Below are 18216 nucleotides of genomic sequence, written 5' to 3'. Positions count from 1 at the left end.
ACTTCACACTGACCCCATAATACTACCCTGGTTCCACCTCACACTGACCCCATAATACACCCCTGGTTCCACTTCACACTGACCCCATAATACTACCCTGGTTCCACCTAACACTGACTCCATAATACTACCCTGGTTCTACCTAACACTGACTCCATAATACTACCCTGGTTCTACCTCACACTGACCCCATAATACACCCCTGGTTCCACTTCACACTGACCCCATAATACTACCCTGGTTCCACCTAACACTGACTCCATAATACTACCCTGGTTCCACCTAACACTGACTCCATAATACTACCCTGGTTCTACCTCACACTGACCCCATAATACACCCCTGGTTCCACTTCACACTGACCCCATAATACTACCCTGGTTCCACCTCACACTGACCCCATAATACATCCCTGGTTCCACTTCACACTGACCCCATAATACTACCCTGGTTCCACCTCACACTGACTCCATAATACTACCCTGGTTCCACCTCACACTGACCCCATAATACTACCCTTGTTCCACCTCACACTGACCCCATAATACTACCCTGGTTCCACCTCACACTGACTCCATAATACTACCCTGGTTCTACCTCACACTGACTCCATAATACTACCCTGGTTCCACCTCACACTGACCCCATAATACTACCCTGGTTCCACCTCACACTGACCCCATAATACTACCCTGGTTCTACCTCACACTGACCCCATAATACTACCCTGGTTCTACCTCACACTGACCCCATAATACTACCCTGGTTCTACCTCACACTGACCCCATAATACTACCCTGGTTCCACCTCACACTGACCCCATAATACTACCCTGGTTCTACCTCACACTGACCCCATAATACTACCCTGGTTCTACCTCACACTGACTCCATAATACTACCCTGGTTCTACCTCACACTGACCCCATAATACTACCCTGGTTCCACCTCACACTGACCCCATAATACTACCCTGGTTCTACCTCACACTGACCCCATAATACTACCCTGGTTCTACCTCACACTGACTCCATAATACTACCCTGGTTCTACCTCACACTGACCCCATAATACACCCCTGGTTCCACCTCACACTGACTCCATAATACTACCCTGGTTCCACTTCACACTGACCCCATAATACACCCCTGGTTCCACTTCACACTGACCCCATAATACACCCCTGGTTCCACCTCACACTGACTCCATAATACTACCCTGGTTCCACCTCACACTGACCCCATAATACACCCCTGGTTCCACTTCACACTGACCCCATAATACTACCCTGGTTCCACCTCACACTGACCCCATAATACACCCCTGGTTCCACTTCACACTGACCCCATAATACTACCCTGGTTCCACCTAACACTGACTCCATAATACTACCCTGGTTCTACCTCACACTGACCCCATAATACACCCCTGGTTCCACTTCACACTGACCCCATAATACTACCCTGGTTCCACCTCACACTGACCCCATAATACATCCCTGGTTCCACTTCACACTGACCCCATAATACTACCCTGGTTCCACCTCACACTGACTCCATAATACTACCCTGGTTCCACCTCACACTGACCCCATAATACTACCCTTGTTCCACCTCACACTGACCCCATAATACTACCCTGGTTCCACCTCACACTGACTCCATAATACTACCCTGGTTCTACCTCACACTGACTCCATAATACTACCCTGGTTCCACCTCACACTGACCCCATAATACTACCCTGGTTCCACCTCACACTGACCCCATAATACTACCCTGGTTCTACCTCACACTGACCCCATAATACTACCCTGGTTCTACCTCACACTGACCCCATAATACTACCCTGGTTCTACCTCACACTGACCCCATAATACTACCCTGGTTCCACCTCACACTGACCCCATAATACTACCCTGGTTCTACCTCACACTGACCCCATAATACTACCCTGGTTCTACCTCACACTGACTCCATAATACTACCCTGGTTCTACCTCACACTGACCCCATAATACTACCCTGGTTCCACCTCACACTGACCCCATAATACTACCCTGGTTCTACCTCACACTGACCCCATAATACTACCCTGGTTCTACCTCACACTGACTCCATAATACTACCCTGGTTCTACCTCACACTGACCCCATAATACTACCCTGGTTCCACCTCACACTGACCCCATAATACTACCCTGGTTCCACCTCACACTGACTCCATAATACTACCCTGGTTCCACCTCACACTGACCCCATAATACTACCCTGGTTCCACCTCACACTGACCCCATAATTTTACCCTTGTTCCACCTCACACTGACCCCATAATACTACCCTGGTTCCACCTCACACTGACCCCATAATACATCCCTGGTTCCACGTCACCACTGACCCCATAATACTACCCTGGTTCCACCTCACACTGACTCCATAATACTACCCTGGTTCCACCTCACACTGACCCCATAATACATGCCTGGTTCCACCTCACACTGACCCCATAATACTACCCTGGTTCCACTTCACACTGACCCCATAATACTACCCTGGTTCCACCTCACACTGACCCCATAATACTACCCTGGTTCCACCTCACACTGACCCCATAATACTACCCTGGTTCCACTTCACACTGACGCCATAATACTACCCTGGTTCCACCTCACACTGACCCCATAATACTACCCTGGTTCCACCTCACACTGACTCCATAATACTACTCTGGTTCCACCTCACACTGACCCCATAATACATCCCTGGTTCCACGTCACACTGACCCATAATACTACCCTGGTTCCACCTCACACTGACTCCATAATACTACTCTGGTTCCACCTCACACTGACCCCATAATACTACTCTGGTTCCACCTCACACTGACTCCATAATACTACCCTGGTTCCACGTCACACTGACCCCATAATACTACCCTGGTTCCACCTCACACTGACTCCATAATACTACCCTGGTTCCACCTCACACTGACTCCATATTACTACCCTGGTTCCACCTCACACTGACCCCATAATACTACTCTGGTTCCACCTCACACTGACTCCATAATACTACCCTGGTTCCACCTCACACTGACTCCATAATACTACCCTGGGTCTACCTCACACTGACTCCATAATACTACCCTGGTTCCACCTCACACTGACCCCATAATACTACCCTGGTTCTACCTCACACTGACCCCATAATACATCCCTGGTTCCACCTCACACTGACCCCATAATACTACCCTGGTTCCACCTCACACTGACCCCATAATACTACCCTGGTTCCACCTCACACTGACTTCATAATACTACTCTGGTTCCACCTCACACTGACTCCATAATACTACCCTGGTTCCACGTCACACTGACCCCATAATACTACCATGGTTCCACCTCACACTGACTCCATAATACTACCCTGGTTCTACCTCACACTGACTCCATAATACTACCCTGGTTCCACCTCACACTGACCCCATAATACTACCCTGGTTCCACCTCACACTGACCCCATAATACATCCCTGGTTCCACCTCACACTGACTCCATAATACTACCCTGGTTCCACCTCACACTGACCCCATAATACTACCCTGGTTCCACCTCACACTGACCCCATAATACTACCCTGGTTCCACCTCACACTGACTCCATAATACTACCCTGGTTCCACCTCACACTGACTCCATAATACTACCCTGGTTCCACCTCATACTGACTCCATAATACATCCCTGGTTCCACGTCACACTGACTCCATAATACTACCCTGGTTCCACCTCACACTGGCCCCATAATACTACCCTGGTTCCACCTCACACTGACCCCATAATACTACCCTGGTTCCACCTCACACTGGCCCCATAATACTACCCTGGTTCCACCTCACACTGGCCCCATAATACTACCCTGGTTCCACCTCACACTGACCCCATAATACTACCCTGGTTCCACCTCACACTGACCCCATAATACTACCCTGGTTCCACCTCACACTGGCCCCATAATACTACCCTGGTTCCACCTCACACTGACCCCATAATACTACCCTGGTTCCACCTCACACTGACTCCATAATACTACCCTGGTTCCACCTCACACTGACTCCATAATACTACCCTGGTTCCACCTCACACTGACTACATAATACTACCCTGGTTCCACCTCACACTGACTCCATAATACTACCCTGGTTCCACCTCACACTGACTACATAATACTACCCTGGTTCCACCTCATACTGACCCCATAATACTACCTTGGTTCCACCTCATACTGACCCCATAATACTACCCTGGTTCCACCTCATACTGACTCCATAATACATCCCTGGTTCCACGTCACACTGACCCCATAATACTACCCTGGTTCCACCTCACACTGACTACATAATACTACCCTGGTTCCACCTCACACTGACCCCATAATACTACCCTGGTTCCACCTCACACTGACTCCATAATACTACCCTGGTTCCACCTCATACTGACCCCATAATACTACCCTGGTTCCACCTCACACTGCCCTCATGATGACCTTAGCTCCAGTGCTTTGAACATAGGTTTTTAGTTAACGATGAGCTTGCAGCTCTTATCGAGGAACATTGAAAGCTATCTCACCAGAAAACCATGATTCGGGCCTGACAAAAAATTGCAGAAATTTCCCAATTTTTTTCTGACATTTTGTATCTGTTTAGGCTTGTCGCTGTGATTCAATGGGTTCTATGGATCTCCAGTGTAATCTCACAACAGGCATCTGCAGGTATGCACGCACAACACAACACAACAGGCATCTGCAGGTATGAATGTACAACACAACACATCACAACAGGCATCTGCAGGTAAGCACGCACATGGAATTCTACTGGGTGCCAGGTAAGGTCATGTCCTACCATGACCCCTTAATACTACCCTTGTTCCACCTCACACTGAACCCATAATACATCCCTGGTTCCACCTCACACTGACTCCATAATACTACCCTGGTTCCACCTCACTCTGACTCCATAATACTACCCTGGTTCCACCTCACACTGACCCCATAATACTACCCTGGTTCCACCTCACACTGACCCCATAATACTACCCTGGTTATACCTCACACTGACCCCATAATACTACCCTGGTTCCACCTCACACTGACCCCATAATACTACCCTGGTTCTACCTCACACTGACTCCATAATACTACCCTGGTTCCACCTCACACTGACCCCATAATACTACCCTGGTTCTACCTCACACTGACCCCATAATACTACCCTGGTTCCACCTCACACTGACCCCATAATACTACCCTGGTTCTACCTCACACTGACTCCATAATACTACCCTGGTTCCACCTCACACTGACCCCATAATACTACCCTGGTTATACCTCACACTGACCCCGTAATACTACCCTGGTTCAGCCTCACACTGACCCCATAATACTACCCTGGTTCCACCTCACACTGACTCCATAATACTACCCTGGTTCCACCTCACACTGACCCCATAATACTACCCTGGTTATACCTCACACTGACCCCATAATACTACCCTGGTTCAGCCTCACACTGACCCATAATACTACCCTGGTTCCACCTCACACTGACCCCATAATACTACCCTGGTTCCACCTCACACTGACTACATAATACTACCCTGGTTCCACCTCACACTGACCCATAATACTACCCTGGTTCTACCTCACACTGACTCCATAATACTACCCTGGTTCCACCTCACACTGACCCCATAATACTACCCTGGTTCCACCTCACACTGACCCCATAATACACCCCTGGTTCCACCTCACACTGACTACATAATACTACCCTGGTTCCACCTCACACTGACCCCATAATACTACCCTGGTTATACCTCACACTGACCCCATAATACTACCCTGGTTCCACCTCACACTTACTCCATAATACTACCCTGGTTCCACCTCACACTGACCCCATAATACTACCCTGGTTCCACCTCACACTGACTCCATAATACTACCCTGGTTCTACCTCACACTGACTCCATAATACTACCCTGGTTCCACCTCACACTGACCCCATAATACTACCCTGGTTCCACCTCACACTGACCCCATAATACTACCCTGGTTCTACCTCACACTGACCCCATAATACTACTCTGGTTCCACCTCACACTGACCCCATAATACTACCCTGGTTCCACCTCACACTGACCCCATAATACACCCCTGATTCCACCTCACGCTGACCCCATAATACTACTCTGGTTCCACCTCACACTGACTCCACAATACTACCCTGGTTCCACCTCACACTGACTCAATAATACTAGACAGAAAGAATTGCATGATTATATTTAGTTTGTTTAGCCTCGCGACAGTGATACCTGGGGGCAGGGCTGGAATTGTGCTCTCGCTTTTAATGAGAAGTTCTTGCCTTACAGCTGCAAGCCCGGAGTGACACGGACCAAGTGTACCGAATGCGCTGATGGCTACAAGAACTTTTCAAGTGCAGGTTGTGCTGCATGTGACTGTGACGTCAATGGGTCACGCAGTGGAGTATGTAACAAGACGAGTGGCCAGTGTCCTTGCAAGGTTTGTGTTATCAATGAATTTACCCTGTCACGCACCCTGCCACTCACCCTGTCACGCACCCTGCCACGCACCCTGTCACGCACCCTGTCACGCACCCTGCCACTGTCAGACGTCGATGAACCACCCTTTTGTTATTGCTTAAATCTTTTTAAAAGAATTAACCATTAACCATTAAAAATATCTTGAAAAAGAATGTTTGATTTGAAGAAACTACGTTTGTTGATTGATTGAGCCGATAAAGATTGATGCTAAGAATGGCTAAGTTACATTCTTCAGTCCGTCCCTGGATAAGAAACTCCGTCCTCATAGTGCATAGTCCAAATAGACCAGGGGTGGGAAGGGTTATTTTCGAACTCCGTGAAAGGCCTATTTTGTTTATCTTGAATCGTGAAAAGGACAAACTAAAAACCTTGATCCGTGATTGCTACCTTCACTCTGATTCGTGATCTATACTCTTTAAAAATCATGAATCGTGATTTCCTTGATCCTCATCGTCAATTTATCAGTTTATCGTGAAACGTGATTTCGGATTTTTGAAACTCGTGAAACGTGAGGGGCCCCCTCTTACCGCCCCTGATAGACGATCAAATGCAAATAAGTGGCTGGGGGGAATGTCTTTAATTTTGCCATAAACTATAGTATAACGATGTGAGAAATGTTGGTCTCGCCTTTGCTCCGAGGGTTTTTCTCCGGGGTTTCCGGTTTTCCTCCCTCCACAAAACCAACAACTTCGATCTAAGCTGTGATCCGTGGTCAGACCACATCTGAATCTGCGCTCTCGTAATTCAGCATCTAGCTGCAATAAGAGTGATTAACTACTCCAGTTTATTTTTTTAAATAAAATCTGTCAATACGCAAATGTATCAATATGCAAGCCTATTGAGATGTTTAGTTTACCAAGTCGGAAAATGAAATAGAAAAGCTTTCAAAAGCATATTACAATCTTTAAGGAAACATTTAACAATTACAGTACTAAGAAAGCATTTAACAATTACAGTACTAAGAAAGCATTTAACAATTACAGTACTAAGAAAGCATTTAACAATTACAGTACTAAGAAAGCATTTAACAATTACAGTACTAAGAAAGCATTTAACAATTACAGTACTAAGAAAGCATTTAACAATTACAGTACTAAGAAAGCATTTAACAATTACAGTACTAAGAAAGCATTTAACAATTACAGTACTAGAAAGCATTTAACAATTACAGTACTAAGAAAGCATTTAACAATTACAGTACTAAGAAAGCATTTAACAATTACAGTACTAAGAAAGCATTTAACAATTACAGTACTAAGAAAGCATTTAACAATTACAGTACTAAGAAAGCATTTAAGAATTACAGTACTAAGAAAGCATTTAACAATTACTGTACTAAGAAAGCATTTAACAATTACAGTACTAAGAAAGCATTTAACAATTACAGTACTAAGAAAGCATTTAACAATTACAGTACTAAGAAAGCATTTAACAATTTCAGTACTAAGAAAGCATTTAACAATTACAGTACTAGAAAGCATTTAACAATCACAGTACTAAGAAAGCATTTAACAATTACAGTACTAAGAAAGCATTTAACAATTCCAGTACTAAGAAAACATTTAACAATTACAGTACTGTACAGGACCCGAAATGATCCCAGGACCCGAAACGATCCCAGGACCCGAAACGATCCCAAAAAGTACCCCAACTGATCCCGGGACCCGAAACGATCCCCAAGAGTCCCCGAAATGAACCCCAAGGAATTACAGTAATAGACAACTAAATGAATGTGTAAGGATTGGCTTTCAGTTTTAAAAGCATAGGAAACATTTAGCTTTGTTTGTGTTATTAAAAGGAAATTTACATTAACTAAGATTTAAGATTTAAGTATTAAGATTTTTATATACGACTGCGGGGGAAATACAGTGGTTGAGTCAGAAATTGGGGTCAACTAACAATTCCTGTGATAGTAATTTGAGGAGCCCGGCGTGGATAAATCATTTTTACATAACAAGCCATAAAAGAAAGTCTTTACAGATGGGACATGCTGCTTTACATAGGAAGCGAAATGTTTTAAAGTTATTTTTTGGTTGTTTTTTTTTGTGAATGAAAGACCCATCATATGAGATCATGCCGGGGTGTACGCACGACTACATGAGGAAATTCAAAACTCACATAATATTGCTTTCACATCCCCTTAATATTTTGCATCGGTAGTAGAAGGGTTGTTCGAGTGTATTACTCAGTGTGCTTTTGTCATTCCATCTTCTCGGCCAAACCGGCTGCCTAAAATGTGTCGGTAAATATTCGCTCGTGTCAACAAGGATTTCGTGGTGAAATACATGTTTGGTTGTCAGATGAATATTAATTTTTAGGGGTGATGTTTACCGGAAATGATATTTATAGTGTCGGAGTCATGTGTCGGAACCGCAAAATGTTAAGAGTGTGATGGAAGGTCAAAAGTTTGGTTGATCTGAGCAAAGCTGTGCTATGTTTATGCTATATTCCTTTCAGTAGCAATTTAAAGTTGTGTATTTGTTTTGGACTCTGTTTATGGGTTTAACGCCGGGCAATGTAATAAATAGAAGTATTGTGTTGGAATTTAATATTTTTATGTCACGTTGTTTAGAAATCGATTCGCTGTTAACCCTTTATTATGCTTCAAGAATTGCAAGTATTTCTTCTGCTTTCCTTTGTCCATTACCGCAATTCCTTGGGGTTGATTTCGGTGACTCCTCGGTATCGTTTCGGGTCCGAGGATCAGTTGGGGTACTTTTGGGGATCATTTCGGGTCCTGGGATCGTTTCGGGTCCTGGGATCATTTCGGGTCCTGTACAGTACTAAGAAAGCATTTAACAATTACAGTACTAAGAAAGCATTTAACAATTACAGTACTAAGAAAGCATTTAACAATTTCAGTACTAAAAAAGCATTTAACAATTACAGTACTAAGAAAGCGTTTAACAATTTCAGTACTAAGAAAGCATTTAACAATTACAGTACTAAGAAAGCATTTAACAATTTCAGTACTAAGAAAGCATTTAACAATTACAGTACTAAGAAAGCGTTTAACAATTTCAGTACTAAGAAAGCATTTAACAATTACAGTACTAAGAAAGCATTTAACAATTACAGTACTAAGAAAGCATTTAACAATTTCAGTACTAAAAAAGCATTTAACAATTACAGTACTAAGAAAGCGTTTAACAATTTCAGTACTAAGAAAGCATTTAACAATTACAGTACTAAGAAAGCATTTAACAATTTCAGTACTAAGAAAGCATTTAACAATTACAGTACTAAGAAAGCGTTTAACAATTTCAGTACTAAGAAAGCATTTAACAATTACAGTACTAAGAAAGCATTTAACAATTACAGTACTAAGAAAGCATTTAACAATTACAGTACTAAGAAAGCATTTAACAATTTCAGTGCTAAGAAAGCGTATTGACCAATGAATGCTGACACCTGTTTACTTATTCGCAGAATAACACAGTGAACTTATTGTGCGATCGTTGCGATGCGGACTCGTTCTACTTGACTAAGTCTAATCCTATTGGATGTTTGGACTGCATATGCAGTGGCATAACTACCAACTGTAGAAGCACCACACAGTTTGTCTACCAGGTAAGGTGTTGCACCATGCCATCACAACAAACTACCATTAACTTCACAGCAACAACATGCTCCCAAAACACACCAGAAAAACAGCTCCACTATCTACTGCCAAAACCCTATTATTGCAAGCGACATGCCATACCACACCATGCAATACCAATTCTGATTTCAACACCTTGCTACCATATCATACCACCGCCAAACAACACCCATACCACATCACATGCCACACCATGCCATACCACCATCCACACCATGACATACCACCATCCACACCATGACATACCACCATCCACACCATGACATACCACCATTCACACCATGCCATACCACCATCCATACCATGACATACCACCATCCACACCATGACAAACCACCATCCACACCATGACATACCACCATCCACACCATGACATACCACCATCCACACCATGCCATACCACCATCCACACCATGACATACCACCATCCATACCATGCCATACCACCATCCACACCATGACATACCACCATCCATACCATGACATACCACCATCCACACCATGACAAACCACCATCCACACCATGACATACCACCATCCACACCATGCCATACCACCATCCACACCATGCCATACCACCATCCACACCATGACATACCACCATCCACACCATGACATACCACCATCCATACCATGACATACCACCATCCACACGATGACATACCACCATCCACACCATGACATACCACCATCCACACCATGCCATACCACCATCCACACCATGCCATACCACCATCCACACCATGACATACCACCATCCATACCATGACATACCACCATCTATGCCATGACATACCACCATCCACACCATGCCATACCACCATCCACACCATGACATACCACCATCCACACCATGACATACCACCATCCACACCATGACATACCACCATCTATGCCATGACATACCACCATCCACACCATGACATACCACCGTCCATACCATGACATACCACCATCTATGCCATGACATACCACCATCCACACCATGCCATACCACCATCCACACCATGACATACCACCATCCACACCATGACATACCACCATCTATGCCATGACATACCACCATCCACACCATGACATACCACCATTCACACCATGCCATACCACCATCTATGCCATGACATACCACCATCCACACCATGACATACCACCATCCACACCATGACATACCACCATCCACACCATGCCATACCACCATCTATGCCATGACATACCACCATCCACACCATGACATACCACCATCCACACCATGACATACCACCATCTATGCCATGACATACCACCATCCACACCATGACATACCACCATTCACACCATGCCATACCACCATCCACACCATGACATACCCCCATCCACACCATGACATACCACCATCCACACCATGACATACCACCATTCACACCATGACATACCACCATCCATACCATGACATACCACCATTCACACCATTTCATACCACCATCCACACCATGACATACCCCCATCCACACCATGACATACCACCATCCAAACCATGACATGCCACCATCCAAACCATGACATACCACCATCCACACCATGACATACCACCATCCATACCATGACATACCACCATCAAAACCATCCATACCATGCTATATCACCATGCCATACCACCATCCACACCACGCCATGCCACCATTCTCACCATGCAAACCAAACCAGAGAGGTTACCTTACTTGTTTCCTGTTATTGTGTCATAGCGCTCTGTGGGCCTTGATTTGTGGACACTCGGGGAAGAAGACAGTGTTGCAGGCCTACAAGTTTTGCAATATCGCATGGTATGTAACAGATACCCATACTTGTCCTTGCCTACTGTATGGCACACTATGTTGTGACAAGCAATCACGTCTTATGTCACTCTAACCCACACGTAACTTAACTGTACTTGATATTTTATCTTCCTTCTCTTTTCTTAGCCTGGTAGCGGGATGGAAATGCTAAGAGGTAATGTTTCCACCTCCCAGACGCTGTACTGGAAAGCTCATTCCAACTTCACTCAAACCTCACTGGTGAGTCCCTACCTCACCCCACCCCCCACATCATTCACATGAATACCAAGGGAGAGGATGACTTCCAATTGTTACAATGTTGTTGATTGTTTGTCATCAGGTCGGAGCATACGGAGGAAACCTGTCATTCACGCTCCACATGTCCAACCAATCAGGGAACACTATAGGGCCCAATGTCAAGATCATCATGAAGGTGAGTACCCAGTCTCCCTCTGCCAAAGATGCATAACTGTGGAAAAAAGAGTAAATTGCACCCAGCTACATTAAAGCGACATTTATACTTTTGTTTTTCTTTTAATCTTTAGGGATTGCACAATGTTACTATTGAGGCAGCAGTAGCATCCATTCCTGTCGCCGTACCTACCACAAGAAGTGTGTTTATGAGAGAGGTGATACAATAAACCATAACAAATTACATAATCACCGCCTTCAGCTAAGAAGCTACAAAAATGCAAAATCCCACCCTCCTATATGGTCCACTTTGCTCTCCCACCCTCCTATATGGTCCACTTTGCTATCCCACCCTCCTATATGGTCCACTTTGCTCTCCCACCCTCCTATATGGTCCACTTTGCTATCCCACCCTCCTATATGGTCCACTTTGCTCTCCCACCCTCCTATATGGTCCACTTTGCTCTCCCACCCTCCTATATGGTCCACTTTGCTATCCCACCCTCCTATATGGTCCACTTTGTTTTCCCACCCTCCTATATGGTCCACTTTGCTCTCCCACCCTCCTATATGGTCCACTTTGCTCTCCCACCCTCCTATATGGTCCACTTTGCTATCCCACCCTCCTATATGGTCCACTTTGCTCTCCCACCCTCCTATATGGTCCACTTTGCTCCACACCCTCCTATATGGTCCACTTTGCTATCCCACCCTCCTATATGGTCCACTTTGCTATCCCACCCTCCTATATGGTCCACTTTGCTATCCCACCCTCCTATATGGTCCACTTTGTTTTCCCACCCTCCTATATGGTCCACTTTGCTCTCCCACCCTCCTATATGGTCCACTTTGCTCTCCCACCCTCCTATATGGTCCACTTTGCTCTCCCACCCTCCTATATGGTCCACTTTGCTCTCCAAACCCTCCTATATGGTCCACTTTGCTCCACACCCTCCTATATCAGTGGCTATAGTAAGGAGGACGTCTAAAACCCCTAAACCCCGTCTTTGGTTTGCCCCTGCGACGGCTCATAATCATCTTTTTGTTGCAGATATCCTGGTTGTACCGAGGGTCATCGGAGCCTGTATCACGTGCACACTTCATGCTAGTACTGGCTACACCACGTGCTATCCTCGTGACCGCGTCGCTCTATACCAGCGGTGGTCAGGACTACTTCAGCAGGTACAGACTGCATCAAATTGTTTTGCAGAACAGGCATTGGAATGAATTAGAGAAAATAGGTCAGCGGAAGGTTCTTTGCTTGTTTCATTTTATTCTTAAATAGAGTTATTCAGGTTTTGTAACATTTTGTATTGTCTCACTTTTCCTTAATTTGGATAGAGTCCAAATCCATAATGGCGGCATAAGTTGGACGCTAAAATATTTCTGCTCATTGTACTACCGTGTATTTAGTTTTGGCGGCGCCAAAGTTTCTGCCACTCGTCCCAGTCCACCTGTCGGTGACAGAGCACTTGAAGTAGAACAGTGCACCTGTGGGCCAGAGTACAGCGGCCTCTCGTGCGAGGTGAGAAAAACATCCCCTTCACATTTGCTGAAGTCTTGAATTTGTTTTGGTATCACTCAACATTATTAGTGTGGTATTGTCTATAACCCAACCTCACAGGCACTTTATAAGAATAAAATTTACCTAGATTACTATTTTTAGCAGACACCATTCCATATTTTTACCATGGTTTCCTCCAATGCTGATTTCTGTGTTTACTGAATTATGGATTTCCATTGTTAAATGATTTCTCCAATGTGTTATTTTTAGCGCTGTGCCCCAGGCCACCACCGGGTGAATGTTTCTGGTGACCCATTCTATGGCAAATGTATTCCATGCAACTGCAACAATCACACAAATGATTGTTACGCAGACACTGGACTCTGCTACGTGAGTATTACGTCTTATTTGCTTTGCTTTCAGATTTTTGTTTCCTGTGTGCCTTGTCCTGTCTTCTATCAGATCCCTTATAGTGTCTTGTCCTGTCTTTTATCAGGACTCTTATAGTGTCTTGTCGTGTCTTTTATCAGATCCCTTATAGTGTCTTGTCGTGTCTTTTATCAGATCCCTTATAGTGTCTTGTCCTGTATTTTATCAGATCCCTTATAGTGTCTTGTCGTGTCTTTTATCAGGACCCTTATAGTGTCTTGTCCTGTCTTTTATCAGATCCCTTATAGTGTCTTGTCGTGTCTTTTATCAGGACCCTTATAGTGTCTTGTCCTGTCTTTTATCAGGACTCTTATAGTGTCTTGTCCTGTCTTTTATCAGGACTCTTATAGTGTCTTGGCCTGTCTTTTATCAGGACCCTTATAGTGTCTTGTCGTGTCTTTTATCAGGACCCTTATAGTGTCTTGTCCTGTCTTTTATCAGGACCCTTATAGTGTCTTGTCGTGTTTTTTATCAGGATTCTTATAGTGTCTTGTCGTGTCTTTTATCAGGACCCTTATAGTTTCTTGTCCTGTCTTTTATCAGATCCCTTATAGTGTCTTGTCCTGTCTTTTATCAGATCCCTTATAGTGTCTTGTCGTGTCTTTTATCAGGACCCTTATAGTGTCTTGTCCTGTCTTTTATCAGGACCCTTATAGTGTCTTGTCGTGTCTTTTATCAGGACCCTTATAGTGTCTTGTCCTGTCTTTTATCAGGACCCTTATAGTGTCTTGTCGTGTCTTTTATCAGGACCCTTATAGTGTCTTGTCCTGTCTTTTATCAGATCCCTTATAGTGTCTTGTCCTGTCTTTTATCAGGACTCTTATAGTGTCTTGGCCTGTCTTTTATCAGGACCCTTATAGTGTCTTGTCGTGTCTTTTATCAGGACCCTTATAGTGTCTTGTCCTGTCTTTTATCAGGACCCTTATAGTGTCTTGTCGTGTCTTTTATCAGGATTCTTATAGTGTCTTGTCGTGTCTTTTATCAGGACCCTTATAGTTTCTTGTCCTGTCTTTTATCAGATCCCTTATAGTGTCTTGTCCTGTCTTTTATCAGATCCCTTATAGTGTCTTGTCGTGTCTTTTATCAGGACCCTTATAGTGTCTTGTCCTGTCTTTTATCAGGACCCTTATAGTTTCTTGTCCTGTCTTTTATCAGATCCCTTATAGTGTCTTGTCCTGTCTTTTATCAGATCCCGTATAGTGTCTTGTCGTGTCTTTTATCAGGACCCTTATAGTGTCTTGTCCTGTCTATTATCAGATCCCTTATAGTGTCTTGTCCTGTCTTTTATCAGGACTCTTATAGTGTCTTGGCCTGTCTTTTATCAGGACCCTTATAGTGTCTTGTCGTGTCTTTTATCAGACCCCTTATAGTGTCTTGTCCTGTCTTTTATCAGATCCCTTATAATGTCTTGTCGTGTCTTTTATCAGAACCCTTATAGTGTCTTGTCTGTCTTTTATCAGGACCCTTATAATGTCTTGTCGTGTCTTTTATCAGAACCCTTATAGTGTCTTGTCCTGTCTTTTATCAGGACCCTTATAGTGTCTTGTCGTGTCTTTTATCAGACCCCTTATAGTGTCTTGTCCTGTCTTTTATCAGGACCCTTATAGTGTCTTGTCCTGTCTTTTATCAGAACCCTTATCGTGTCTTGTCCTGTCTTTTATCAGAACCCTTATAGTGTCTTGTCCTGTCTTTTATCAGGACCCTTATAGTGTCTTGTCGTGTCTTTTATCAGACCCCTTATAGTGTCTTGTCCTGTCTTTTATCAGGACCCTTATAGTGTCTTGTCGTGTCTTTTATCAGGACCCTTATAGTGTCTTGTCCTGTCTTTTATCAGGATCCTTATAGTGTCTTGTCGTGTCTTTTATCAGACCCCTTATAGTGTCTTGTCCTGTCTTTTATCAGATCCCTTATAATGTCTTGTCGTGTCTTTTATCAAAACCCTTATAGTGTCTTGTCCTGTCTTTTATCAGATCCCTTATAATGTCTTGTCGTGTCTTTTATCAGAACCCTTATAGTGTCTTGTCCTGTCTTTTATCAGAACCCTTATAGTGTCTTGTCCTGTCTTTTATCAGAACCCTTATAGTGTCTTGTCCTGTCTTTTATCAGGACCCTTATAGTGTCTTGTCGTGTCTTTTATCAGACCCCTTATAGTGTCTTGTCCTGTCTTTTATCAGGACCCTTATAGTGTCTTGTCGTGTCTTTTATCAGGACCCTTATAGTGTCTTGTCCTGTCTTTTATCAGGATCCTTATAGTGTCTTGTCGTGTCTTTTATCAGACCCCTTATAGTGTCTTGTCCTGTCTTTTATCAGATCCCTTATAATGTCTTGTCGTGTCTTTTATCAGAACCCTTATAGTGTCTTGTCCTGTCTTTTATCAGAACCCTTATAATGTCTTGTCGTGTCTTTTATCAGAACCCTTATAGTGTCTTGTCGTGCCTTTTATCAGATCCCTTATAGTGTCTTGTCCTGTCTTTTATCAGAACCCTTATAGTGTCTTGTCGTGCCTTTTATCAGATCCCTTATAGTGTCTTGTTCTGCCTTTTATCAGATCCCTTATAGTGTCTTGTCCTGTCTTTTATCAGAACTGTAAGCATAACACGGCTGGGGAGCACTGCGAGCTGTGTGATGACGGTTTCTATGGAAACGCGGCAGACGGAACCCCTGGCGACTGTAAACAATGCCCATGTGATGCGCCACGAACCACCACGTAAGTCAGATTCCATTATGAGCACCTTGCAAACACATCTCTGGGCCATGGATGGCAATCAGAATTTTGAAGATTTCATTTTAAACACCATCCTCGGGGAAAGAAGGGAAAAAGACGTCTTTTCCTCCTGATGTCCAATCGGGCAAACAGGGAGGGCGCGAGAAAGATAGAGCACTGAAAGACGCCCTGGGCGACTGCTCTTTTAAACCCATTTCTCAAAGGGTTTCTAATCCAATTAGTCGCCCGACTAGACCTGGCGCCTTTTTCCACATAGCGCCTGTAAAACAGTCTCGAAATTTACATATCAAGAGGGTAAAGAAAAACTATACGCTTTTATGAAAAGGCTTAAATTATTTGACATAATTCAAGGGTTTACTTGAACTCTTTATTTAATTAACTTTTGATGTACAAAATAATTCCGATCGAGAAATCTAGCGCATTCGAAATGAGTATTAGCCTCGTCACAGACTAGAAGTACTACGACGTTTCTGCTACACATTTCGTATCGCAATGATGCACAAAATCGTTCATTTCTAACAAGAATCTCGGTACCAAAAATTATGGTCCACTCGTCGATAATCCTATCGATTACAGGGCATTCTCCGATGTACGCAGACTCCAGGCAAAATCTGATCGTGGAATCCGATCCGGAACCGAGCATGTGTTTGTGAAGTGTTTCTGAGCGTGAGGTCTGTCTGCTTTTCTAATTTACAAGGATTGCTCTGATTATATAATAAGACCAATCAGAGAGCGAGTTTGATTTAGAAATGTAGTTTTTAGAAATGGGTTTTTAGAAATGGTTTTTAGAAATGGATTTTACAGAGCAGTTGCCCAGGGCGTCTTTCAGTGCCCTTTCTTTATCGCGTGCTCCCTGTGTGCCTGATCACCGCGACGCCCTGGGTTCCCGAGGATGCCGGTTGCCTTCTGTCGTCCATGTCATGTTTCGGCCAAGTCTCTGAAGTTGCTGTCATTGAATGACATGTACACAAACAAGGACATGTACTCAAACAAGGACATGTTCACAAACAATGTTGGTTTGATTCTCTAAGATAAAATAGTTTGCTCCTTCGACAAGAACAATACTGCTCAGACTTGTATATGGATCACAGTGCTATATTCACATCACTGTGCTATATTTAGATCACTGTGCTATATTCAGA

At 44.0% G+C, this 18216-nt stretch overlaps 1 protein-coding gene across 1 annotated transcript in view; it reads left to right on the top strand.

Annotated features, from left to right (window-relative positions):
• The window catches only part of LOC5503087 (laminin-like protein epi-1), a 66071-nt gene that overhangs the window by 15674 nt on the left and 32181 nt on the right, over positions 1-18216 (top strand). The window contains exons 15-25 of the mRNA XM_048727682.1: positions 4700-4764; positions 6423-6573; positions 10044-10184; positions 11937-12014; positions 12153-12245; positions 12346-12438; positions 12551-12634; positions 13468-13598; positions 13830-13941; positions 14191-14310; positions 16932-17056. Coding sequence (XP_048583639.1) covers positions 4700-4764; positions 6423-6573; positions 10044-10184; positions 11937-12014; positions 12153-12245; positions 12346-12438; positions 12551-12634; positions 13468-13598; positions 13830-13941; positions 14191-14310; positions 16932-17056 — 1193 coding nt within the window. The remainder of the gene's footprint in view (positions 1-4699; positions 4765-6422; positions 6574-10043; positions 10185-11936; positions 12015-12152; positions 12246-12345; positions 12439-12550; positions 12635-13467; positions 13599-13829; positions 13942-14190; positions 14311-16931; positions 17057-18216) is intronic.

This window comes from Nematostella vectensis, chromosome 5 (assembly GCF_932526225.1).
Source record: "Nematostella vectensis chromosome 5, jaNemVect1.1, whole genome shotgun sequence".
NCBI classification, from domain to species: domain Eukaryota; kingdom Metazoa; phylum Cnidaria; class Anthozoa; order Actiniaria; family Edwardsiidae; genus Nematostella; species Nematostella vectensis.
Note: the sequence above shows the minus strand (reverse complement) of the source record. Positions and strands in the feature narration are given on the sequence as shown.